The sequence below is a fragment of the Macaca thibetana genome, chromosome 5, assembly GCF_024542745.1.
Source record: "Macaca thibetana thibetana isolate TM-01 chromosome 5, ASM2454274v1, whole genome shotgun sequence".
NCBI lineage: Eukaryota > Metazoa > Chordata > Mammalia > Primates > Cercopithecidae > Macaca > Macaca thibetana.
The window spans coordinates 70,662,729-70,688,159 of NC_065582.1; the positions used below are offsets into that span (position 1 = coordinate 70,662,729).

At 38.2% G+C, this 25,431-nt stretch overlaps 1 protein-coding gene across 4 annotated transcripts in view; it reads left to right on the plus strand.

Annotated features, from left to right (window-relative positions):
* SEC24D (SEC24 homolog D, COPII coat complex component) overlaps positions 1–24,455 on the plus strand; it is a 113,058-nt gene extending 88,603 nt beyond the window's left edge. For all 4 annotated transcript variants that reach the window (XM_050792335.1, XM_050792337.1, XM_050792338.1 and 1 more), the window contains exons 14-23: positions 1,889–2,005; positions 3,127–3,297; positions 6,241–6,337; positions 6,463–6,608; positions 7,991–8,129; positions 8,901–9,019; positions 14,397–14,576; positions 15,811–16,002; positions 18,778–18,867; positions 23,616–24,455. In XM_050792335.1, coding sequence (XP_050648292.1) covers positions 1,889–2,005; positions 3,127–3,297; positions 6,241–6,337; positions 6,463–6,608; positions 7,991–8,129; positions 8,901–9,019; positions 14,397–14,576; positions 15,811–16,002; positions 18,778–18,867; positions 23,616–23,756 — 1,392 coding nt within the window. In that variant the 3' untranslated portion in view covers positions 23,757–24,455. The remainder of the gene's footprint in view (positions 1–1,888; positions 2,006–3,126; positions 3,298–6,240; positions 6,338–6,462; positions 6,609–7,990; positions 8,130–8,900; positions 9,020–14,396; positions 14,577–15,810; positions 16,003–18,777; positions 18,868–23,615) is intronic.
* Positions 24,456–25,431: the final 976 nt, after the last annotated feature.

A 25,431-nucleotide genomic window follows, 5' to 3' on the forward strand; every position in this document is an offset into this window, starting at 1 on the left:
AACAGCTGCAGGCAGAGAGCTGGAGAAATGGATTCCAGGCCAAGGGAACAGAATGTGCACAGATATGGAGGTGTGTAAAGCATGTGGTGTATCCCAGGAAAGCAAGAAGCTTGTATGGCTAAAACTTCCAGTGCAAGCAGATGTCAGGGGTAAGGACATATTGGAAATAAGACTGGAAAGATAGATTCAGATTCAACTTCAAAGGGCCTTTAAAGCTCTCATTTACTGATTGTGTGACCTGGGGCAAATTGGATGAGTCTCAGTTTTCCTATTCTTAAAATGCAAACAATAGTACCTGCTGAACAAGGTTGTGGGTGTTAAAGAAAATACGTGTGAAGAGCGTGGCACAGAGCTGCATGCAGTAAATGTTGGTAGCAGCTCATCTCACTGTTTCTCACCCTTCCTGCTCCCACCCAGATAAAGGACTGTGGACATTATCCTGTACTAGAAAACCTTCAAGATTCTTTTCCCCTTTCCCCTTCCCCTCCCTCCCTCCCTCCCTCCCTCCCTCCCTCCCTCCCTTCCTTCCTCCCTTCCTCCCTTCCTTCCTTCCTTCCTTCCTTCCTTCCTCCTCCCTCCCTCCCCTCCCTCCCTCCCTCCCTCCCTCCCTCCCTCCCTCCCTCCCTCCTCCCTTCCTTCCTTCCTCCTTCCTTCCTTCCTCCCTCCTCCCTCCCTCCCTCCCTCCCTCCCTCCCTCCCTCCCTCCCTCCCTCCCTCCCTCCCTCCCTCCCTCCCTCCCTCCCTCCCTCCCTCCCTTCCTTCCTTCCTTCCTTCCTTTGTTTGAGACAGGGTCTTGCTCAGTCACCTAGGCTGGAGTGCAGTAGCACGATCATAGCTTACTGCAGCCTCAAACTCCTAGGCTTAAGCAATCTTCTCACCTCAGCCTCCTGAGTAGCTGAGACTACAAGAATGCACCACCATGCTCAGCTAATCTTTTTATTTTTGTAGAGACCAGAGTCTCACTATGTTGCCTGGGCTGGTCTCAAACTCCTGAGTTCAAGCAGTCCTTCAGCATTGACCTCTCAAGGTGTTGGGATTACAAGCATGAGCTACTGTGCTCAGCTCTTCAGGATTCGTAAGGATAAAAGCCACATATCTGATCAGAGCCATTGTCTCCACTTCAGAGGCAGCCCTCTGGAGCAGTGTGCAGTGTGGTTTGGTGAAAGGCAGGGGTTGGAAGGACAATATATTGAATCATACTTAATTCCAGGAAATTTTGCTTAGTAGGTTACTTCTTAACTCCTTAAATAAGATTTTAAATCTTGATTCTTAATGCTGACGTGACTGTCATGGAGCTTGATTCTTCTTTTTGTTGCTTCCCAGAGACTGCAGGTATATAATCTTGATCCCACACTTTTCCTTTTGGCATCCTGCCTCGTAGCTGGTTCCTGGTGTCTACTGTTGCCATACCACCACTACGTTCTTATGCATTCTTCCTCAGAATACCACTGTAGCTTTAATCCGTGTTTACTGAAGATTTGAAATAAGAGCTTCTCTTGCATCATCATCCTGGGATTTCTACCATCTACTTTATATTATGGGATTTACCTGGTCCTGAAAGACTGTACTGTAGGCTAAATAAGAAAGTATGTCATTGTAATACATCATTTTAATAGTTTTCTTAAAGCGTCATGATACACAGACCTATCTTTAAATGTTGGCTCTCTTTCATTTACAAATTGTATGACTTTTGGCTTGTCCTCTCTCAGCTTCAGTTTTCTAATCTATAAAATAGAATAGTGCCTGCTCAAGGACACAAAGGTTATTATGAGGGTTAAATTAAATGAATATAGTGCTTAGCTCATAGAAATAACTTATATTTTGTTTTCTGATTCTCTTAAAATGTTCCTACTCAAGCCATTTTCTGTGGGTTTTTGGGTTTTTTTTAGGCAGCAGACTGTCCTGGGAAGCTGTTCATCTTCCATTCTTCCTTGCCAACTGCTGAAGCACCAGGGAAGCTCAAAAACAGAGATGACAAAAAACTGGTTAATACAGACAAAGAGAAGGTACTTTGTAAACAGTTACTCTTTGAGTATCCATATGTCAGTTATTAAGAGATGTTAAAGAGGCAATGTGTTCTTCATGTAAGAAAAAAGGGGAGAAACTAAATCTCATAAATTAAGTCCAGAGCATTGTATATTACAGGAATATTTTGGATTACAAACAACTTAAAATATTTTATATTCCTAGAAAAACCATGTCTGAAATACGTAAATTAAAATAATGCCCCAGGCCAGGCACAGTGGCTCATGCCTGTAATCCCAGCACTTTGGGAGGCCAAGGCGAGTGGATTATGAGGTCAGGAGTTCGAGAACATCCTGGCCAACATGGTGAAATCCCGTCTCTACTAAAAATACAAAAATTAGCCTGGCACGGTGGCGAGTGCCTGTAATCCCAGCTACTTGGGAGGCTGAGGCAGGAGAATTCCTTGAACCCGTGAAGTGGAGGTTGCAGTGAGCCAAGATCGTGCCACTGCACTCCTAGCCTGGGTGATAGAGTGAGACTCCATCTAAAAAAATAAAGGGTCCCAAACTTTTTCATGGATAATCAGTGTAAGAGAGACTGAATGATGAGACTATTATAGAAATGGAGGAAGTGGGGGAAACAGCAGATTGAAGATAAAGGGTGGAAGAAGAATCTAGACTGTACCATCTGACAATACTCTTTGGAGGCAGAGGCCTGAGGCATGAAGCACAGGTGTGGGGATCTCAAAATATGTCTTCACCTAAAACCCCTGACAGTGTAGGGGAACATCTGTGGGAAGGATAAGGTTACGGCTCTAGGGATCCAGCTAGTGCTTACGTGACAACACACAAGTTGCCTCATCTAAGTCTGTAAAGTAAGAGCTGCAGTATCAGCTCCATTAGGATTGATGGAGTATCAAATAAAATTGAACACACAATTATTTCACACAGCATGGACCTGGCACAGACTGGGTGCTCAGCAGGTGGCCACTGCACTGATGATGACCACAGTGTGTTTCTTTAGCCCAGGTCACTTAATGGGAAAATGTCTATTTCTCCATTTTGAAAAATCAGTAAGAATTCAATAGAAATTTAAAATTTAAACCAAAAACATTTTGTAATTTTTATTTTTTATTTTTTATTTTTTTGCATCTTTTTTCCAGATACTTTTCCAGCCCCAAACAAATGTCTATGACTCATTGGCCAAGGACTGCGTGGCTCACGGCTGCTCTGTGACACTCTTCCTCTTTCCTAGTCAGTATGTGGATGTGGCCTCGCTGGGGCTGGTTCCTCAGCTCACTGGAGGAACCCTTTATAAATATAACAATTTCCAGGTAAATGCCAGCAATTTGTTCACCTTGGTCTTGTACTCCCATTTTAATTTTAGTTGTTTAGATTATGGGTTTAAAAAGCTGTGTTCCCTGGTAGATGACACATACAAATTCAAGAGCAGATGGAAAACAAGGTATACTGTTGGTCCTTCTTATCAGGAGAGTTCTGTGTCTTGGCTTCAACCAATCTCGGATCAAAAATACTCAGAACAAAATATTGCATTATACGGAATATGTACAGACTTTTTTCTTGTCATTATCCCCTGTAGTATAACAATTATTTACATAACATTCACATTATATTGGGTATTATAAGTAATGTAAGCTGAGCGCAGTGGCCCAATGCCTATAATCCCAGTGCTTTGAGAGGTTGAGGTGGGAAGATCACGTGAGGCCAGGAGTTCAAAATCAGCTTGGGCTATATATATAGCAAGACCCTGTCTCTACAAAAAATTTAAAAATAACTAATCTAGAGGTGATTTAAGGGATATGTAAAATGTGTGTAGGTTATATGCAAATATGACATTTTATGTCAGGGACTTAAGCATCTGGTAGATTTTGGTATCTGTGGGAGGTTCTGGAACCAGTCCCCCACAGATAACGAGAGACGACTGTGCGTGTGTGTGTGTGTGTGTGTGTGTGTGTGTGTATGAACCATATATATTTATGGTTCAGCAATTCCATACTTCCTAAGTATTTGGTGATAGAATGAGCTCATTCGTCCTCAGAGTTAAATATCAATATGAGCTTTCATAATGGGGAAAATATATTTTATGTAAAATATACTTAAGATAATATTTTTTGAAGTGACTGCATATTTGTTTTAAATTATTGGGATTTTAGGGATCAATTCATTACACTTCTCTTTTCCAAGCCTGAATTGAGAGAGATTCAAGAGATAATCAAAATGTCAGCACTGTAATGGACCTGAGTCTGCAGGCAGGTGGGCTTGCTGATTCACCCCTGAATTTGACAAACTTATACACCCAGGCACACAGTGGGCACAATTTGAGTTTCTCCTGTGGATCCGTGTGCCTTGAAAACGTACTGTATTGAGGGACAGAAAATATGTGCCTCCTGCAGGCAAGCTGCCTTCCTATGAAGAGGACCCAGAAGAGGCTCAGCTGTGCCCACTCAGTTCCTTTTCCCAAACTTATTAATCGGATGAGTCACTCCCCCTCACCTAAGGAGAAGGGGTCAGGGGTGTGCCTCTAATGTGTGTGGCTGGGCAGACATGGAGGCATGGACTGGGAAGGTGTGTTCTCCAACATAAATGACAAATGTTAGTCATCATCTATTTTTATTAATCATCAATAAAATTATTAATAGAGACCAGTTACCTATTTATATTATAAACTAAGGGACTTGATAAGACCAAAGATTGTAAATGAAATGAAATTGAAAAAGCTTTAACAACTCTTTCTAAGACTTCTGGATAAAAGTATGTTTTTTCAGGCACACTCTACAAAATAAACTCTTAATAATCATACAGAATTCTAACCCTTACTCATTCTACCCACATTCTGGGTATTGAGGTACATGAAGCCTCTCGTGCTGATCAATTTTAGCTCCTTTTCCAGCTAGGGGGATAAATTTCATAGAAGCTTTTTCTTCCCACTTTTCCAAAAAGGACTTGATCATCTTCCATTCCTGGCATATGTGAATTGTACTGGGGTTCTTGCTAGGTTGTTTGCTATGTACTGGTGTGATCATCTACCTGGTAGTGACTTGGCTTCAAAGAGCAGCCTACCAAGTGATGTGTAGGCAGGGGGTGCTCTGCAGTGTAATCATCCAAGCTTATTACTTTTTTTTTTTCCTATTTCTTTACGTTTTTGAGTTACGTGCCAACTCCATGTACTTTCTGATATAATAAGGAATATTTACTTGTACCTCAATGTATTTATAATTATTACTGATTCCTTCAATCTTACTAAAAAAGAAATGTTATAATCCAGCAGAGGAAAAGCCTATAAGATGTAAACAGGCAGTAAAATATTTTATAATAAAAGAGTGTTAATGTTGCCTATGCTGCTATTCAGTTGTTTATATTTACTCCAATTGTTGCAAAACTGAATCCTACATAGCATTTCTTTCTCATCTTCAACAACACAAACTTTAATAGTCTTTTTCATTCAATAACATTATAAGATAAAAATGATGATCAAGAACTGTGCAGGCAGCACCCAGTTGTATGTAAGCAACTACAGGGATTATTATAAAGATTGTGTCTGTAATCTCCATCTTTCCCTTCCTCCTTCATTCCCTTCGTGTTTGGGACTGGGGGGAAAGGATGAGATGCATGTGTCAGTGTCAAATAGTAGTGAGAATTTCCTAAAGAGCTTCACTGACAAGGTCAGATGAGAAGCTTTAGAAGCTCAGCTAATTTGTTTACTCTCTTGGGTGACCTCTGAGCTCAGTACTGTGCACATGTGCATATTATATAAATGTTGCTTAGTTGTGGAATGTGGACAGTTTTCAGAAATATGGTGATTGTAGAGTAGTTAACAGGGCTAGGAGAAAGGGTTTCTACTTTTCCTGACATAGCTTCACAAAGCTCTGAATGTGGTCAGAGTTTTTAAAAGCCCCAATTGCAAGGCCTTTCCCCAGCCTCATTAAACGGGTATTATACATTGGGTCTTAACCTTGTCTCTAACCCTAAGCCACTGAGTGGATCACTTATGCTGTCTTAATTTTCCCATTTGCAATTAATAATCGATTTTCTCATCCAAATTTTAAAATGAAAGAAAATAATAGATGAGATTGTAGTTTCAAAAGTTAAGAAACAGTCTCCAAAGATGCTATATTTTCTTTAACCAAAGAAGCATAAGATATATACAAAAATATGCCAAATCAGGATTTAAAAAATACCTCAGGATTAAAATGAGAACTGTTATTTTAAGTATTTTACTGCCATCTGGTGGACATTGATCAGACTTTATTTTTTAGATGCACTTGGATAGACAACAATTTTTGAACGACCTCAGAAATGATATTGAAAAGAAAATAGGCTTTGATGCTATTATGAGGGTTCGTACCAGCACAGGTAATTATCGTTTATACAATTCTTCAAGTCTCTCTTGTATAATTGTTTCTTTTTCAAATTAATAACAGGCCAACAAAGAAAATAACAGTAAAATAAAGAGAAAATTTCCCTTTTTCTCGTTTTAGGTTTCAGAGCCACTGATTTCTTTGGTGGAATCTTGATGAACAACACCACCGATGTAGAAATGGCTGCCATCGATTGTGACAAGGCAGTGACCGTGGAGTTCAAGCACGATGACAAACTCAGTGAAGACACTGGAGCCTTAATCCAGGTGACTGAGAGTTTATTCCCATCTTTCGTTTTTTTGTTTGTTGCCGACAGTGATCAGTGGGGAGACTGAAATACCATCAAATGTGTTAGTCTCTTCATAAAAACTCAGCTATCTTTCTCCAAAGTCAAAAGTCAGTAGATTAAAGCACTCAGTTGTGAGGATTCTCCGTACTCATTCATATTTGCTACTTATATGAAGTGACAATTATGTGTCATTGCGTGCAAGTCCAGCAAACTTGTGGTAAGTATCACAGGCATTAGCAAACTGACTTCCAACAGGATTCATTTCTGTTAGCCTTCAGCACCTATTTACGTCTACCATATGTATATTAATTTGCTAGAGCTTCTATAGAGTGAGCAGTTTAAACAACAGAGATTTATTTTCTCACAGTTCTGGAGGCTGGAATTCCAAGATCAAGGTTTCTGAGGGCCTAGAGGGAAGGATCTGTTCCAGGCCCCTGTCCTTGGTTTGTAGATGGTTTTCTTCTCCCTGTGTCTTCACATCATCTTCCCTCTGTTACATGTCTATATCCAAAGTTTTTCCTCTTTGAGGACACCAGTCATAATGAATTAGGGTGCACTCTAATGAACTCGTTTTAATTAATTTACTACTTTAAAGACCTCATCTCCAAATACTTAGATACTAGGGGGTTAGGACATTTGAGGAGCCACAGTTCAGCCCATAATACTATGTTAAGCACATTGTCATATTATAAGCAAGTGGAATAGGATTTGGCTTTGTTTAAAGTGAAACTAACTAGAAGCCATGAAGACTTTGAATTAAAACAAGAAAAACTATGACCACGAGATATACATGGTCATAGTTTTCAAACATTAGCATCATCTTTAAAGGATGAAGAGAGGCTGGCATTAGGTTGAGGAAAAACTTTTAATTAAAGTATTTTTTAATCACAGATACTTGGGAAAGTGCTTCTATCTATGCATTCTTCAAATGTATATCATCAGCATAAGATCTAAGTCCATTGTGAAAGCTAGTTGTATGTTTTTAAGACAGTGAGCCTTGAGTAGGGCTCTGAGCACCTAGAGGTATTGTTTGGGGACCTGGATCCCTGGTAATAAAACATGAGCTATGAAAAATGCAGACTAGTTGTAGAAATGTGAATAGATATTTACATGTGAATCACTCAACAATTTAAACCAGTGAAGTGCTACATTGAAATCCAGCAAATGGATGGGTCATTATTCTCCCATACTTCCTGTTGTTCATTCTTTAACAATAATAGAAAAAAAAAAACTGTGGAAAAATAGTTGGAGGTCTTTTATCTATCTGTACACAGTGTTTTGTAAATGCAAATAAGATCAAGCTAGCTTGGGTGGATATGTTAATCAGAAAAACATGTGACCTCAATGTTGCTTCTACAGTGTGCTGTGCTTTACACAACAATCAGTGGTCAAAGAAGACTTCGGATTCACAATCTTGGCTTAAACTGCAGCTCCCAGCTAGCTGATCTTTATAAGAGCTGTGAGACAGATGCTCTTATCAACTTCTTTGCCAAGTCAGGTAACACTGCCAATCCTGAGGTTCAGTAAACCTTGCTTAGTAATTCAGTCAAGATACGTCAGTAGCTGAAAAGCACTGTAGTTTTGCAACCTTTTGGTGGGTAAATTCAGAACTAATAAAAGCAAAGGTTGAGAGAGAATAGTCAGCATTCCTAACTCTAAATTAATAAGTGAGATAACTCAGTTCAGGGCCAGGCTATACAGACTTACTTAAAGTTAACTTGTGGAGTGGCAGTCTGAATTGAAATTTAGGAATATTATGCTTAGACCCTTATTATGGTATGTGATCATGCCATCTGACACATTGAGTTAATGGATGGAGACCATCTCTAATGTTAGACTCAACTTGCTTATCTATACCATGATAACTATGAAATAGAATGGGCCCAAGGTGGAATTTTCTTTGGCTTTCCTTGAGAAATTCTACACTAAGGTTTGGAAAACATAGCAATCCAGCCTGTAAGAAGTCAGGACGTCAAAAAATGACTAATTGGCCTGTCTTTTTTTTTTCTGTGTGTACAATTCTAATATTCTGAAGATAAATCTGGCCAATATAACCTTTTGCTGTAGGTAGACCAGTGTTCTCCATTAGTTAGATCATCATATTTAGTCAAGAGGAGACCATTAACAAATGACTTGAACAGATTTAAATGCTATTATTCTTGCTGGGTGGTCTGAAGATAATAGCAACTTGTTCTTTTTTATTTGATTATTTGAAGAGACCAGTGTCTGAGCTAAAACTCGTGTCCTTTTCATTGTTTTGTGCACATAGCTTTTAAAGCAGTTCTCCACCAGCCTTTGAAGGTCATCCGGGAAATTCTAGTTAATCAGACTGCCCATATGTTGGCATGTTACCGGAAGAACTGCGCGAGTCCTTCTGCAGCAAGCCAGGTGAGCACCTATTGTACATAGATGTTAAAGTGTTACAAACGACTACTCATTTCTTCAGCACGTAGCTATTGAAGGCTTATGGTGTTGCAGGCACTTCGATGCTGTTACAGTAAACCATGTAGCTGAGAAGATTAAGAATGCAATTTGGGGGGCTGTGGGTTTTTTTTTTTATAGCCAACATTTAAAAATTTGAACAAAAAAATGGATGTACATATTTAGTTGACAGTCACTGCGGTATGTATAAACAAAAGAATGTTATATGTAAGAAGTGTCCTAATATAAACAGGATTCTCTTTTGTATCCAGAGATGGGTATTTTGTTATGAAATGTGTATGCTTAAATGTATTTTAGGCATATTGACAAAGTTGACATGAGCTGATGGCAGTAATAACATATTTTATAAACAAATATAATTTATAAATATAAATACTGGAATTCTTTACATTTAAAAGTTATTAATAGGTGTGAAGAGTTTTCAAAGAATTGACTCCATCATTTAGTAATTTGAAATTTTAGAAGATTCTTTGAATAAACCTCATTTAGTCTCTCTCCTATAAAAGGAAAAGCAGAACCTCAAGTCCACATTTATTTTTGCATTTGCTCTCTTGTTCACATTCTTGTCTATGTCAATAAAAGTTAGATGGCGTTTTTATAGCTGTGTATCAAATATGTGAATATAGAATTTCAACTAAAACAGCAACAGATGGGAAAATTTTCTAGTTCATTCATTGTCAAAAGTGAGTGCTGAGAGGACATCGGAAGCCCCACCTAAAAGTAAATCCTCAGCAGAAAAGAATACAGATAAATTTTGGGCCCAAATGCACAATCTGGGCAAAGAAGGAAAACAAAACAAACACATTTACCAGATGGACTTTTCATAAAAGTTCCTTTCCGCGCTGTCCAAAGTGATTAAATTAGTCATCCATTCTTTTATCTCCTGTGTTGATAATCATATAAGCAACTCCTGAATCTATATAAGTATTCAGTCTTCTTTATTATTCAGAAGATTTGCCATTTTAGTCAACTCAGATATCAGTACTATTTCATAGCATGCTTGTTCAAATTACACAAAACCCACCAGGTACACCTGGAGTCTAGCCAGAAGGTAGTCCAATCATGAGCACTGTAAACATTGACCTCATTTTACTGTTTGTCTTAGAGCTACAGAAACATGATTCTGTTTCTGGAGTATCTCACACTTCAGGAGCATTAGTTGAAGCAGTGCAGATACAGTTAGTGTCCTCTCTGGACATTCATTTGTTAACTTTGAAACAACTGGATTCAAAGACCTTAAGTTAAAAACAAACTTACTGCCTATTTATGGAAGAAAATAAAACCTGTCATTTTATTCTGGTTTAAAAGTTAAAAGCATTGTCTCTACCACTGGATAACCTGTTTGCAAAATTAAATTATTTCTGGAGTAAAAACATTATGATGTTAAATTTTCTCTGAATAAGTTGATAGAGATTATTCCTGTTCTTATAATAAGGTGTTTCCATTAGCACTTTTCAAGTGTGCCTTTCAACCAATGGTATGTTTTAAAAAAATAATGTAACTTAAGTACCTTATGATTAACCATCATGGAGTCTAGAAAATGTGGAGATTCTAAAACAGTATTGTCTGAAAACATAGAATAGTTGGACTTATTCTGTTCAGAAAATCTAACTGTAAACTTGGTACTTTCCTACAGTTCACTTGTGAAAAATAGTATCTATGAAGATGGAGAGATTCCTAAAGGAATTCCAGTATTTTACCATAGCGCCCAAAGTTTCTTTGACCCAAGCAAGACCATCAAGGAGCTATTTGGATTATGTGATACTGGACCTCAGTAGAACTACTTTTACTGAATTGCTGAAGCCAAAACTAGGCTGCAGCAAGAGAAGGCAATTAGGGTACAAAATCTAAGGAAACTGTCACTCTGAGGATCATATGATAGATGCTGGGTTAAGACATATGGCTGGGCATGGTGGCTGATGCCTGTAATCCCAACCCTTTGAGAGGCCAAGGCAGGTGGATCACTTGAGGTCAGGAGTTCAAGACCTGCCTGGGCAACATGGTGAAACCCCGCATCTACTAAAACTACAAAAAATTAGCTGGGCATGGTGGCGCGGACCTCTAATCCCAGCTACTCAGGAGGCTGTGGCAGGAGAATAGCTTGAACCCAGGAGGCGGACATTGCAGTGAGCCAAGATCATGCCACTCCACTCCATCCTGGGCAAAAAAAAAAAAAAAAAAAGACATATAACTAGAAACTAGAAACAAGATAAATTAGGCTGGGTGCAGTGGCTCACACCTGTAATCCCAGCACTTTGGGAGGCCAAGACAGGAGGATTGCTTGAGGCCAGCAGTTGAAGGCCAGCCTGGGCAACATATCAAAACCTCCACCTCTACTAAAAATAAAAAATTATCCAGGTGTATTGGTACATGCCTATAATCCCAGCCACTCAGGAGGCTGAGGCAAGAGGAACCCTGGAGCCCAGGAGCTCGAGGATGCAGCAAGGTATGATTGTACCACCATACTCTAGCCTGGATGACAAAGTGAGACCCTGTATCTTTAACAAACAAACAAAAAAAGCAAACTTTAAGGCTTATAAGGCTTACATAAGCAATGTAGATTATTTTTAGTAAATCTAATAGCTCACTGTTCTGAGCTTAAATATATTAATATCGTATGGGAGTGCATTGATTTCAAAAGGCAAGTCAAATGACCTTAACTGCAAAATAAGCTTTTCAAAAAAAAAAAAAAAAACCTTATTACCACTTCTGTCACTTCAAAACCTAAAGAAGAAGAGAATTTTCCAAATTCAAGCAAGCTCAACTTACATGAATTACTGCTCCCACCTCACTCATACCTTACTCCCAAAGAATAATTTAGTTATTTATGGAGGGGGTCGGTGGGGTAGGGAGATTTTATAGTGGTAATCCGTGGCACATTTTCTTCCTCACCTCAAAAACATTGAATAAGACTGTCTTCTTGTTTTCTTTCATTCTTTAACTCCATTTTTTTTTGTTTTCATGATTAGATTTTCCTTCTCATTTACCACCTGTTTTTCTTCCCTCTGCCTCCTACAATCCAACCTCCTCTGATTAGACTTTTTAGTTGTAATAGTGTCATTGTGGGCCAACCTCCCCCCTTTGTGGTATTTAGGATCACAGATTTCTGAACTCGTTTAATATGACCTCATTAATTAGAAGCAACCAGTGACATTTCAATCTGATATTTTAAAACCAAATGGACATGCTTTATACAGGAATCTAAGAACATTCTTGATCCTTGATCTTTATAACATGTAAAATGCCTAACTAGTAACTAGATCAGAAATAGCATCGGGGCCACATGGCTCTGGAATATGACCATGATCTTGTTCCTACATCTTTTTATCATAGTTTTCCTTGGCTGAGAAAGTAATCCAGTACCAAATGTTGTTAAGTGAAGATATATTATGCTAGAGAAAAAATTAGAAGAAGAGAGTGTTCTACTTTTAAGAATAAACATACATTTAACTGTCCTTGGTTCTTTGAAAGGAGATTAGAAGTTGATAGGGGAAACAAACTGCAAAGTAGAATCATTCTGAAATATGTCTGCCTGAGCCAGTTAGAAAGTTCTATCCCACACATTCCTTACTTAGTACACCATGAGAAGAGACTTATGATATAAATTTAAGTTGCAGAATAAATTCTCACAGAGCCCTCAAGGACATTTTCTTTTCAGTGTGGATTCTGATAACTGTATATCCATTTTGATCATTAAGATAGAAAGCTAAGCCAGGGATGGTGGCTCATGCCTGTAATCCCAGCAGTTTGGGAGGCTGAGGTGGGCGGATTGCTTGAGATCAGGAGTTTGAGACCAGCCTGGCCAACATGGCGAAACCCCATCTCTACTAAATAAACAAAAGTTAGCCAGGGGTGGTGGTGCATGCCTGTAATCCCAACTACTCAGGAGGCTGAGGCAGGAGAATCACTTGAACTTAGGAGGCGAGGTTGCAGTGAGCCAAGATTGTGCCGCTGCACTCCAGCCTGGGTGACAGAGCGAGACTCCATCTCAAAAAATAAAAATAAAAATAAAAAAGAGAAAGCTAAAAAGAAACCATTTGGTTATAGATCAGATATTTCATTTATCTGTTTGCAAGTTATTATTATCTCGTATGTATAATTTTTCTTTTGGATATGTCCTTGTTCACTGACTTGTGCTATTAAGTGGAAGGAAGTGACACTCAGATCAAACTTGATTATTAGCTATTCTTACAATATTGATTAAGGAGAAAGTTAAACAATATAGGACATTATCAGGACATTATCTATAATTTCTTAAACCATCAGGTTGTGTTCCTAGAATTGCTGCATTGTGTTAGGTTGTAGTATCTCACAAGGGCATATACTTTGGGGCAGTTAGATGAGGTCATGTGAGCCAAAGTTAGGATGGAGAGAAGGTACAGGTAGATTATGAAGGTGGAATTAAAAGGATTTGTTTATTAATTGAGGGTAAAGAAATACATGAATTAGGGTTCATCTGGAAGTTCTACACTGAATAGGAAACATGGGAGGAAGAACATGTTTGTGGAATTGTAGGAGTTTGATTTTGCAGGTTATCATTTGGTAGTGACATATCTAAATGCATGAAGCATTTCCTTTTTTAATCTATAATACTGCAATCTCTTTATTATGTTTTATGTATTTATGTCTATCCCCAGCGAACTTCAAGCATCTTACAACATGGACTATGCCTTATTCCTTTTTATATCCTTGACATTTTGAACAGAACCTATGACACAATGGCATTTAATATTTGTTTGATGAGTTTAAGATGCATGAAAAGCATAAAGGAAGAGATATCCTGTGGGCAGTTAGAAATGCTATTCTTGAAGTGGAAACATAGGTTAGGAAGTAACTTTTTAAAAAATTTTATTAAACATGTATACATCTAAATATATATATATATATGGTACATCCTATGTGCTAGGCACTATTGTGCTTTACAGATCATTTAATTCGCATAACTCAATTATCATGAAGTAGCTATACTATTCCATATTCAGCTAAAAAAAAAAAAAAATAAAGAGAGAAAAAGACAGGGTAAGTAATTTGCCCAGGGTCTCACACCTGCTAAAAGACAGAGCTGGGACTGCATCCTAAGCAGTGAGCGGGTAGTGCTGATAACACCTACACCTACACTAGATAAAATAAAAACAACTGCTGCTCTTTGAATGCCCACTCTCTGCCAGTTACTGTGTGCTCTAGGTGCTTTACATGGTTTACCAGTTAATCCTTACATCCTTACAAGTTCAAAAGCAAATGATGTTTCAGTCTTACAGATGAAGCTCAGGGGATTATTCTCAGTAAAGATCAAGCATATGAAACAAAAAATTGTCTTTTTCAGCTTATTCTACCAGATTCCATGAAAGTATTGCCAGTGTACATGAATTGCTTGTTGAAAAACTGTGTGCTACTCAGCAGACCAGAGATCTCAACCGATGAACGAGCATACCAGAGACAGCTGGTCATGACCATGGGTGTGGCTGACTCTCAGCTTTTCTTCTACCCACAACTTCTGCCCATAGTAAGCATGCTGGGGTGGTGCATTTCCTAGAGGAGGCTGGAAGGGAATCATATTTTGTGCTTTCCCATATGTTATATCTGAAACATGTTGTTCTTAAGAGGAAAGTTAAAGTCACAAATGCCTTCAAAATATATGGTGTGGGATTTCGAGCAGGGGCTCTTTCTGTAAGTTGCTTATGTGCATCAGTATGTGCTCATTATGGTGAGGGGAGGGAATCTGAGGAGTTCTGCATCTCCTTCAGTCTGTTTTCAGCACAGAAGTTAGGGCATCCTGTTAAAATAATTATCAGCTCTGGCCGGGTGCAGTGGCTCACGTCTGTAATCCCAGCACTTTGGGAGGCCAAGGCAGGCAGATTGCCTGAGGTCAGGAGTTTGAGACCATTCTGGCCAACATGGTGAAACCCTATCTCTACTAAAAATACAAAAAAAGTAGCCAGGCATGGTGCCATGCGCCTGTAATCCTAGCTACTCGTGGGGGCTGAGCAGGGGAATTGCTTGAACCAGGGTGGTAGAGGTTGCAGTGAGCTAAGATAGTGCCTCCAGCCTGGGCGACACAACAAGACTCCGTCTCAAAAAAAAAAAAAAAAAAAATTGTCAGCTCGTATCACTCCTCCACTCAAAACACTCCAGGATTTCTCATCTCAGTAAAAGCCAAAGTTCCTACCATTTTGGCCCAGTGCTGTGTGTCCTCCCCTCCCCTCGCTTCTAGAAATCCTCTATTACTCTCCCTTTCCCCATCCCACTTCAGCCACGCTGGGCTTCGTGCTGATCCTCAAGTACTCCAGTCGGGCCCTTGCTTTAGGACCTGTGCACTAGCTTTTCCTTCCATCTGAAATGGTCTTCTCTAGTTGTCCCCATGGCTCCTTCTCTTACCTCCTCAGGTTACCTTCTTAAAAGTTCTTGGGCTCCATGGACTACCCTAGTTAAAATTGTCCCCACCTTTACCAGCGACACACCCCATCCCACTTTCCTGCATCTTTTCTTCATAACTCTTAACACCATCTATATTCTGTATATTTTACTTATTTTATGTGTTGTCTCTTCCTGCACAAAACCATTTGCTGCACAAGGTGGGGATTATTGTCTAATGACTGGAATAAAGTCTGGCACATAATAGGTACTCACTAAATATGCACTGAGGGAGTGGGGGGAGAAAAACGGAAAGGAAAAGAGATAGGAAGGAGGGAAAGGAAGGGGAAGAAAGGAGTTTCTAACTCTCGTCTGTGCCTGCCCAGCACACGTTAGATGTCAAGAGTACAATGTTACCTGCTGCTGTTCGTTGCTCGGAGTCCCGTCTTTCAGAAGAAGGAATATTCTTACTGGCTAATGGCCTACACATGTTCCTATGGTTGGGAGTAAGCAGCCCACCAGAACTGATCCAAGGAATATTTAATGTGCCATCTTTTGCACATATCAACACAGATATGGTAAGTATTTTTTTCATTGCTTTTTAAAAATACTTTTGCAGTATTTTTATTCACTGCACATAAATAAAAACACTTGTGGTAATATGAAAAATAATTTTTTTAATTTTTCATTTTTTATATATTTTATTTTTATATTATATTTATATTTTATTTTATAAAATTATTTTTCATATTACCACAAGTGTTTTTATTTATGTGCAGTGAAGTATTATAGAAAGAAAAATAATAAGGCATATATTTCTGTATATGAAAGAATTTCATGTTTTGATCAATATCAATTAGCTTGTATAAGGTTATTTGTATACTTTCAAACAACTAAAATATGTGACTTTAATAGAAAATGCTAATACTTCCAGATCATTAACTGTGTGCCAGTCTCTGTACTCTAAATACTTAAATATACCATTTCAGTTAATTGTCGTAACAAATTAGTGAGATGGATATGATCTCAACATTTTACAGAGGAATCAGTTGAGGCTTGGAGACAAGTTCCTTCAGGTAATAAAATGGCAGAGGTGGGAACTGAATTCAGTTCTTATGCTCTGGACTCACCCCTGGTGCTGAACTGCATACTCAAAAGAATGTAGAAATCTTTCATAGGTGTTTGGCTACAGACTAAATCAGATTACTGAGTTAACATAATAATTCCATAAAAACAGACTATACACCCCTTTGTTGCAATAACAAAAGAAATTGTGAGTTTGATGTTAAATTAATACAAATGACCATTTTAAAGTATCTTAGGAAAACCCAGCTTATAATTTGTATAAGAGTCAACATTTATTGCAAACCTTATTTGTAGACCATTGTTGTGTGAGCATCACTGCCAGACGGCCGTTGTCTGACTCTGATAGTGGATTCCAGTAGAGCTCAGCAGATAGTTTCCTGAAGCCTCACTTACGTTGTGGCAAGATGGCTTAAGTCTAGTTGTTGAACCCAATTGTATGAAGTACGGTTTATCAATATATAAATTTTCTCGCAGAAGAGGCAGGATTAAAATTCAAGGCCATGACAGGTGATCAGTTTAGAGAGCTGCATATTCATTAGGAATGTCAAAAGTGCATTTTTAAGAGAATTCAAGGGTATCCATATTCCAGTTAGAGATTGGTTTTAAGATGAAGATTTGGAAATTGATATCTGCATATATTTGAAATTAAGAAATGATTATAAATGCAACTTTAAAAAAATTCAGTAGGCAAAGAACTATGAAGAATTTTTATATAAAAGTTAAGGAAGCTTCCTCTTGTAATATATTGACATAGTAAATGCTGAATGCATAGTTGCTGAACTGAACATCCACAGGAAATAGCCAGTGTCTCTATCACAAGGCAGCAGATTGGTAGGTCTGCGCTTATATCAGTATACCGGTATTTCCTTGACTTTCATCAACAAAATGAAACAAAGTTAAAAACCAAATGTAAGCTACTTTCTTTTTAGAGGCAGTTGGCACTTTAAAACATATACATGAAGAATACTTATATTGTTTGTTGAATAAATAGATCTACCATAATATGCCACATAATGCATATAGGGGATGGGAGTGTGAATATAAATAATGAATTTTTTGTTTTCCTTACTCCTGTGAAAAATATTGACCATAAACTTTTCCTGAAACTTGAGGTTTATGGTGAAACATTCTAACTCACATGTTCTCTGGCTAACTCACGATGATGCATTGGCTCTTGGCATCTTGCTGAGAAGCAAACATTAGCATTTTACTCTGTCTTAATGGAAGAAATGTAAGTCAAAATCCTTCATATCTCCTGGATGCCATGTGCAGCTGGATTGGCCTGTAGACCACTAACCAGATTTCTGGGATATCTAAGAGGCTGCATTCCCTTTGAGAAATCAACATTTGGTAGTTTGTTTTAATGCTGGAACAGTAGTACTTGGATGGAATTTTCCATCCACTGAAGGAATAAAGTACATTCTTTTCTCTCACAACATAGCCTTGAATCTTGAAAAGGGATAAAACTTTCACAGGAAGTTGTTTGCATAAAACATATACTATTGTCTCTTGGTATCCATGGGGAATTGGTTCCAGAACTCTCTATAGATACCAAAATCCACAGATGCTGAAGTTCCTGATATAAAATGGCATGGTATTTGCATATAACTTGTGCATATACCCCCATATATTTTAAATCATCTCTACATTACTTATAACACCAGCTGGGCACAGTGGCTCACGCCTATAATCCCAGCACTTTGGGAGGCTGACGAGGGAGGATTGCTTGAGCTCAGGCGTTCGAGACCAGCCTAGGCAACATAGTGAGACCCTCTATTAAAAAAAAAAAAAAAAGATTACTTGTAACACAATACAATGTAAAATGCTATGTAAATACTTGTTGAACTATATTATTTACAGCATAATGACAAAAAAAAACCCCAATATCCATGCCTTTTCAGTACAGATGCATTTTTTCCAAATATTATTTTTGTCTGTTGTTGGTTGAATCCATGGATGCAGAACCTATGGATACAGAGGGCTGACTACGTCTGTGCTGTGTCACTTCAGTGATGTGCATGTGTCAAATTCCAGAGGAAGAGTTTTTTTCAAAAGACAGAAATTGTCTTCTGTCATTTATGGTAATGGGTGCCAATAATAATTTTTACTGCATTTTCCCCACAGTTTTGGTTTTCAGGTAATGAACCACACCAATATTCAAGTACATGGTTTTAGAAGGATGTTTGTAACATTATGCTAATCTCATATTGCTACTTCTATCTAAATGTTATAAACTGTACTAAAACTTTGATTTTCTTAAATTTAAGACATTGCTGCCTGAAGTGGGAAACCCATACTCTCAACAACTCAGAATGATAATGGGTATTATCCAACAAAAGAGGCCATATTCAATGAAGGTAAGAAAGCAATTTTATTTTTCCCTTTATTCAAGTGTTAAAAATTTCATTAAAGATGTAAAATGCACACTCCATGTTTTTATGAAGTGATCTTTGATTTTAAAAACTCACACCATCACAAATCTAAAATAAAAGTTAAAAAAACCCTCACATTAACCTCTAAGTATATCTACCTACTTATCAGTCACAAACATAAACAGCTATTACCATGGGTTAACTATGGGGTATCTTAGTCAGTATTAACTTCATGATTTAATAGCACTTGGTATCATTAACAGACTTGGAAATGACTTTTCTTCTGGTGCCTAAAATTAATTAATTATGGAAGTATCATTTAGAATATTTGTAAAATTTGATTTATTACAATGTTTAATTTATGATCTCTGAAAAATTTTGTTATTCCTGTCCTTCCAAGCCCTTCTAGCCTTTTCTGAGTTTGAGTAAAAAAATTTAATATGTCTAGAACCCAAGAAAAATTATATCTTGTTGCCACCTTCCAGATACTTACTTGTTTTCCTTCCCAAGCTCAATATTAGAGTCTCCTGGGATCTAGAATGTATAGATGATGATGTGCTGTGTAACACTGCTTACTGAAGAGCTATAAGACACTCACCTGGAGGCACGTGTCTACAAGTGCCAGGGTATTTATGGGGCCAATTGTCTCCTGAAATGTAAATGTGATGTCAATCTAAGCCAACATTCGTAACTGTGAAAGTAACTCATGCATGCAAACATCAACTTTAGGTAGAGCTTAGGTAAATTGAACTTAGGTAAATCTGGATGAATATACAACTTTTCTAGAACAGTTTTCACACCACACAGCACCTATGTGGGTTCAGTTTAAGCCTAGAAACATGTAACCAGATCTTGAGTCCAATGAAATGCAAATTGAAAGCCACTAGTATTTAGAATGCATAGCAATAATGATTCACCTTCATCCCAGCTGCAGCAACTGCATCCCTTCAACTGGCCATTTGCAGAGAAGAGGCAGAACTGAGCATGGAGATCATCCTTGTGCTCAGTAGTTCCTCCTTCAGGGAAAAACATTAAACTTTCTTCTGCTTTCTCCCACCTGTTCCAACCTCTTACCAAAGTTATGTCAGCTTTGGTTATAAAACCATCTGGGGATGAGCTTCAAATATTACATGTGAATAAAATATTAAACACCTGTGTGATAAAACAATTATTAGCTTGAATACTTAAAGAATCATATTTTCTTATGTACTACCTGCAAATGTATCCATCTGTTCATAGAGTGCTATCTCTGTAAAGAATTTGAAATATTTAAAATCCACAGACGTCAGAGTTGAAAGGAATCTGGGAGATTACCTGGCTTCCTATACCTACCTGCACATCACAGACATGAAAGTGAGGCTCAAAGGAGCTGACTAGCTTGGTCAGGGTCTCACAGCTGGATCATAGCAGATACAGGGCTTGTACTATCTGCTTAGTCCCAGGGCGCTTAGCATTCCACCTTTTCTCTGACACTTGAAAACTGACTCAACAAAGGAAATGAAAACATATTTTTAAAGCGTTAAGATTAAGTAGGAGGAAAGAGTTGGTATGGAAGGATCAAGAATAATAAAATCAAATCTAGAAGGAACTGCTACCTTCCAGATTATGCTAATTACTTTTCCAAAAACTCAGTCCTCTTAGACCTTATTGTCTGATTATTCTCATACATGTGGGGGAACAAAAAAAAAAAAAGATTTCTACCACAGTATGTCTACAGATGACCGAAACCAAGTGCCATCCTGATAAATTCTAGTCCTGCCCTGCACGGTTCTCTGCAAATGTTTTTTATTCTCTCTCCTTTCACTTGTATTGCCTAGAGTATTCCTTTACCATTGGCCCTTCTCCACAGTTTACAAGCTGTTCAAATCTACCTTCATAGAAGTTGCCACTTCAAGATTCTGCTTCCCTTTCCTCATTCATTCTACAAGTATTTATTGAACACTGGCAACATCCCAAACATTCTACAACCAAGCTCCTTGAAAAAGTCTCTATTAACTGCTCTTTCCTTCCCATCTCTCCAGTTCTCAGTACACTGCCAACTTGCTAAAGACAATTGATTCTCAGTCCTTTTACAGCATGTACAAGGTTGACTACTTCCTCAAATGCTCTCCTGTCAGCTTTTAAAACATCTCCTGCTCCTGATTCTTCTTTCTCAGTGACTCTTTTTCATTGGCTTCTCTTCATTCATCTGCCACTTAAGAGTTGGTATTCCCCGAAGGTTGTACCATGGCTCTTTTCTCGCTGAACATGTTCTACCTGGGCCTTCCTAATCACTGCCATGCTTTAGCGATTCCCTGTGAGTCAGCCAATGAAAGATGAGATTGGCTTTTGAAGCACATTAATTCTTTAAGACTTCTGGTAAGGTGACCCAGAGAATGTCACATTCAGAGTTAGCCAGTCTTCCCTTGGAGAGGACACACAAGAAGCAAGGAGGTGACAAGCAGTGATTATTTTAATGCTCTCCTCCTTACTCTATAGGGCCATCCCCCCCTTCGGAAATGTAAAGCGGGGACATAAAGACGGATCTACCAATCCATACCAGCATGCTTTCCTTTTATTGGTGTGGGTGTGCCCCTTGAAGAGACCATCACTGTGTCAAGACAGGCCAACACCACTTCCATGACTCCACTCCCCTGAGACCTTCCACTATACTTTCTGTGTCATCCAGACATCTGTAGACAGTCAAATGGTGGGGTAGGATATTAATCACTGTAGTTTAAAGCTAAGTTTCTCCCAAGGCTGAAATCCAGTCCCTGTTCTACTTACCACCTCAGCTCATAGCCAGACACTTTGTCAGAGGAAGTTGTACAATGAGCACCACACAAAAACAAAAACAAAAACAAACCCAAGTGAATGGCAGCAATAGAAAATACCTCAGATGAGCAACCTGAACTTATTTCTATTAATTTCCATAAAGAAAGTAAATTCTAAAGAAATTGGAACTTCAAGTCTTTCCTCCTTCAGTGTCTTATCCTGCCCAGTCTCAGCCCGAGTTGTGTCAGAGGCTAGACCCACACTGCCCCTACCAATCGTGGACAATAGTAAAGTTGTAGTGGCATGTGGGAGAGGGTGGATAAAACATAAAATGAAAAGAATCCTGACTTCAGGTTCATCAGGAGGCAAATCTTAAACTTTGGAGCGTGTAGGAGTGGAATCTGCCTATGCACACAGCTATTCCAATGCCAACTCCCAGTACCTAGAGCTGACATCCAAAAGCCAAGGCATCACACATATCTGCATCCACATGGAATTAGCTGAGTTGTGGCAGCAGCAGTTGTTCTTATGTATGATTATTTTTACTAGGTCAGGAGCAATTTAAAACTTAACAGACTTGGATCCAGGCCAAAATGTTATAAAAGAAAAAAGCAAGTGGTGGTGACAGAATTATTCTACTTCATGACTAAAAAGCATAGAATGCAAAAGTAGGGAGGGCCCTGCCCTCCTAGCCAAAATTGCACATACCTTCCCTGCTGCAGCTGGTGAAGGGGCTAACTGCATGTGCTTCCCTATTGCAGGCCTTTCTGGTGGGTATACCTCCTGAGAGGAAGAAGTGAGAAGTACGCTGGCTCCTCTTAATTATATAGGACGCAGGTGGAGAAGCACTCTTGTGCATGTATAGATCAGTTAACCCCACTTGTGGTGCAATAAATATGAAATTCTGACCATTCGGATCATCTACCTTGACTTCCTCAAATAGGAATACAGGTGTAGAAAGAAGGCCTCAAAGTGTTCATGACAAAACTGGCTCTCTTCTGGGCTTCTTCCCTGTGGGCTGCTTCTAGAACGGCACTCTCCAGTAATGCAAATGCATATGCAATTCTATGTTTTCTGACGACCACATTTAAAAAGAAAAAAATCATTTAAATAATTAATTTAACCCAGTATATCCAAAATATAATTTCTAATGTAATCTGTATCAATTATTGAGATATTTTTACATTTTATTTTTCATACTAAGTCTAGAAATCCATTGTGTGTCTTATATTTACAGTACATCTCAATTTGGATGAGCCACATTTTTTAAGTGCTCAATAGTATGTGTGGCTGGCTGTTGTACTGGACAGCACAGGTCTAGAGAATCATGATGAGCAAAGGACAGAAGTTCTCCCAATTCTCCCTGCATGTTAACCTCTCTAGCATCTCCCCAATCCACCCCCTTTCCACCTCCACTGCTCTAATTCAGAACCTGATCATCTCCCACCCAGACACTTCAAACCACTTCCTATCTACTGTCCCTGTCTCACGACTGTATTGTACATGCTGCCACTTAATTGTCTCATTTCATTCTTCTGCACCTTCACTGGATCACATTTCCTACAGAAGCCCAAACTCATTATTATGATAATTTGTCCCTTTTAGAAGCCTGTGATAATTTGCATGCCAGCCATAATTGTATCTCTGGTTCATGGTACATGTATTCCAGTATGGAATACTCTCTAGCCCTATCCCTATCCTTTAAGGCTCAGGTGACAGTTACTATCATTGTGAAGCCTTTCCCATAACACTCTGCTTAGGTTTCATTTTTGCCACTTAAAATTGTATGTCTTGGGTTTCGGGGTTTCGGGGTCCATGCCTCTTTCCACTCTAGATATTAGGCACTTTCCCATAATCCTCCATAGCCTCACACATAATAGACATTCAATAATGTTTGCCAAAATTGAAATAGACAAAATTGAGCCATTTTCAAATAATGTTTATAACCAGGTGCTGTTACTGTTTGTTTTTTTCCCTAGCTCACAATTGTAAAACAGCGAGAACAGCCAGAAATGGTTTTCCGACAGTTCCTGGTAGAAGACAAAGGACTTTATGGAGGCTCTTCTTATGTGGATTTTCTTTGTTGTGTTCACAAGGAGATCTGTCAGCTGCTTAATTAATTGAAACTTCTGTCACTGATGTTGCATTTCTAAGGAGATAACCTCCTTCTTGGTGCCTAATTTTCTAGATGATAATAGGCTAGTTTTGATTTCTTGCTCATTTTCAGAATAACTTTTCAAGAAGAGATGGCATTTAGAACTTCAGCTTTGGTGCTCAGGTATAAAAAGCCAATTTAGGTACAATGGTACCATAAAGGGAACAGTCTGTTTCTGATTGCACAGTTTCTAATTTTTAAAACTGATGTGGTTTGCATTTCATAAAAGGCAAAGTTTACAGAACCATAAACATTCTCAATTTTCTTTCTTTGTGCTAGACATATAAATTATTTCTCAAACTGTATAGATTTGGGGTAAAAAGTTGTCTCAGTTCCTCTCCCAATTGCAATGAGAAAAAAAAAAAACTTAATTTTTACATTATACCTAATTTTTTAAGACCATGTAACTCCATTGAACACATTTTTCAACTTAAGGTTTGCATAGCAGACTTTTAATAACCTTGGGATTTATCTGGTAGAGCAATATGTGTTCTACTTTTTTTTTCATAATTATATATTGTGTATGTTAAAACTATTTTCCAGTTGTTTTGTCTATAAAACTGTCTTTATCAATATGCTTAATGGTTCTTTGTACAATTTGGAAAGTTTCTACCTGTATATAATGGATCTAAACAATATCAATAAATCACTTCATATACTCTTAGTAGGTAGTTTTATTTATTTATTTATTATGTATTTTTAGGTCTTAAGAAATAAGGGTAGTATTCAAAATGTCTTGGCAAAAAGTTGTTTGGGTAGCTCACTAAGAACAAATCAGGAAAACAAAATTTTCTTTTTTCGTTGAGGGTTAAGGAGTACTAGGCAATAAATCTAAGAAACATCATAGTGTGCTTGAGAAAGGCATTTCAAAGTTCTCTAATATGTTTTTGTGGGCAAAATAAATAGAAATAGGCTACGTGAAACCATTATTAATGAATATGACTAAACCTAGGAGAATGATTTTGAGTGATGTCACAAAGGCATCTGCCTCTACCTGCCCTATTCAACTTTGTTATCAATTATATGAATAATAATAGATAAAATATATTGAGTACATATCATGTCCCAAGAACTGCACTATGTTTTTTGTGAACATATGCACATGTATTCTTCACAGCAACCCTGATCCTGTTATCAACCCCATTTACACATGAAGAAACAGGCTTGACTTAAGTACCTTGTCTCTGATTATATGGCTAGTAAGGTTTATTTATAAATTAGATGTCATGAAGTAGGTAGGAAAACAAATACAGACAGTGACAGGACTAAAATCCCCCCATGTTAGTCAACTGGCATGTTGCTTCAGCATCAACTTGGATGAGTTTAACATCATCGACTTGGATGAGTTTAACATCATCAGCTTGGATGAGTTTAACATCATTAACTTGGATGAGTTTAACAACATCAACTTGGATGAGTTTAACAAGAAGAAACGTAAGTTCCTAGACTTGTGTCCAAAAAACAAATGCATATGCAGGAGATCGTTCTTAGAAACAACACATGTTAGAAAAAGAACTTAGGGAGTTTGCCATTATGAATCACTAGTGGAATGAAAGCAGATATGATCTCAATCTACCTTATTACAAGGATAGGCTGTCAAATGAGCATAGTGATGGTCCCACTCTACTCTGAGGTCAGAC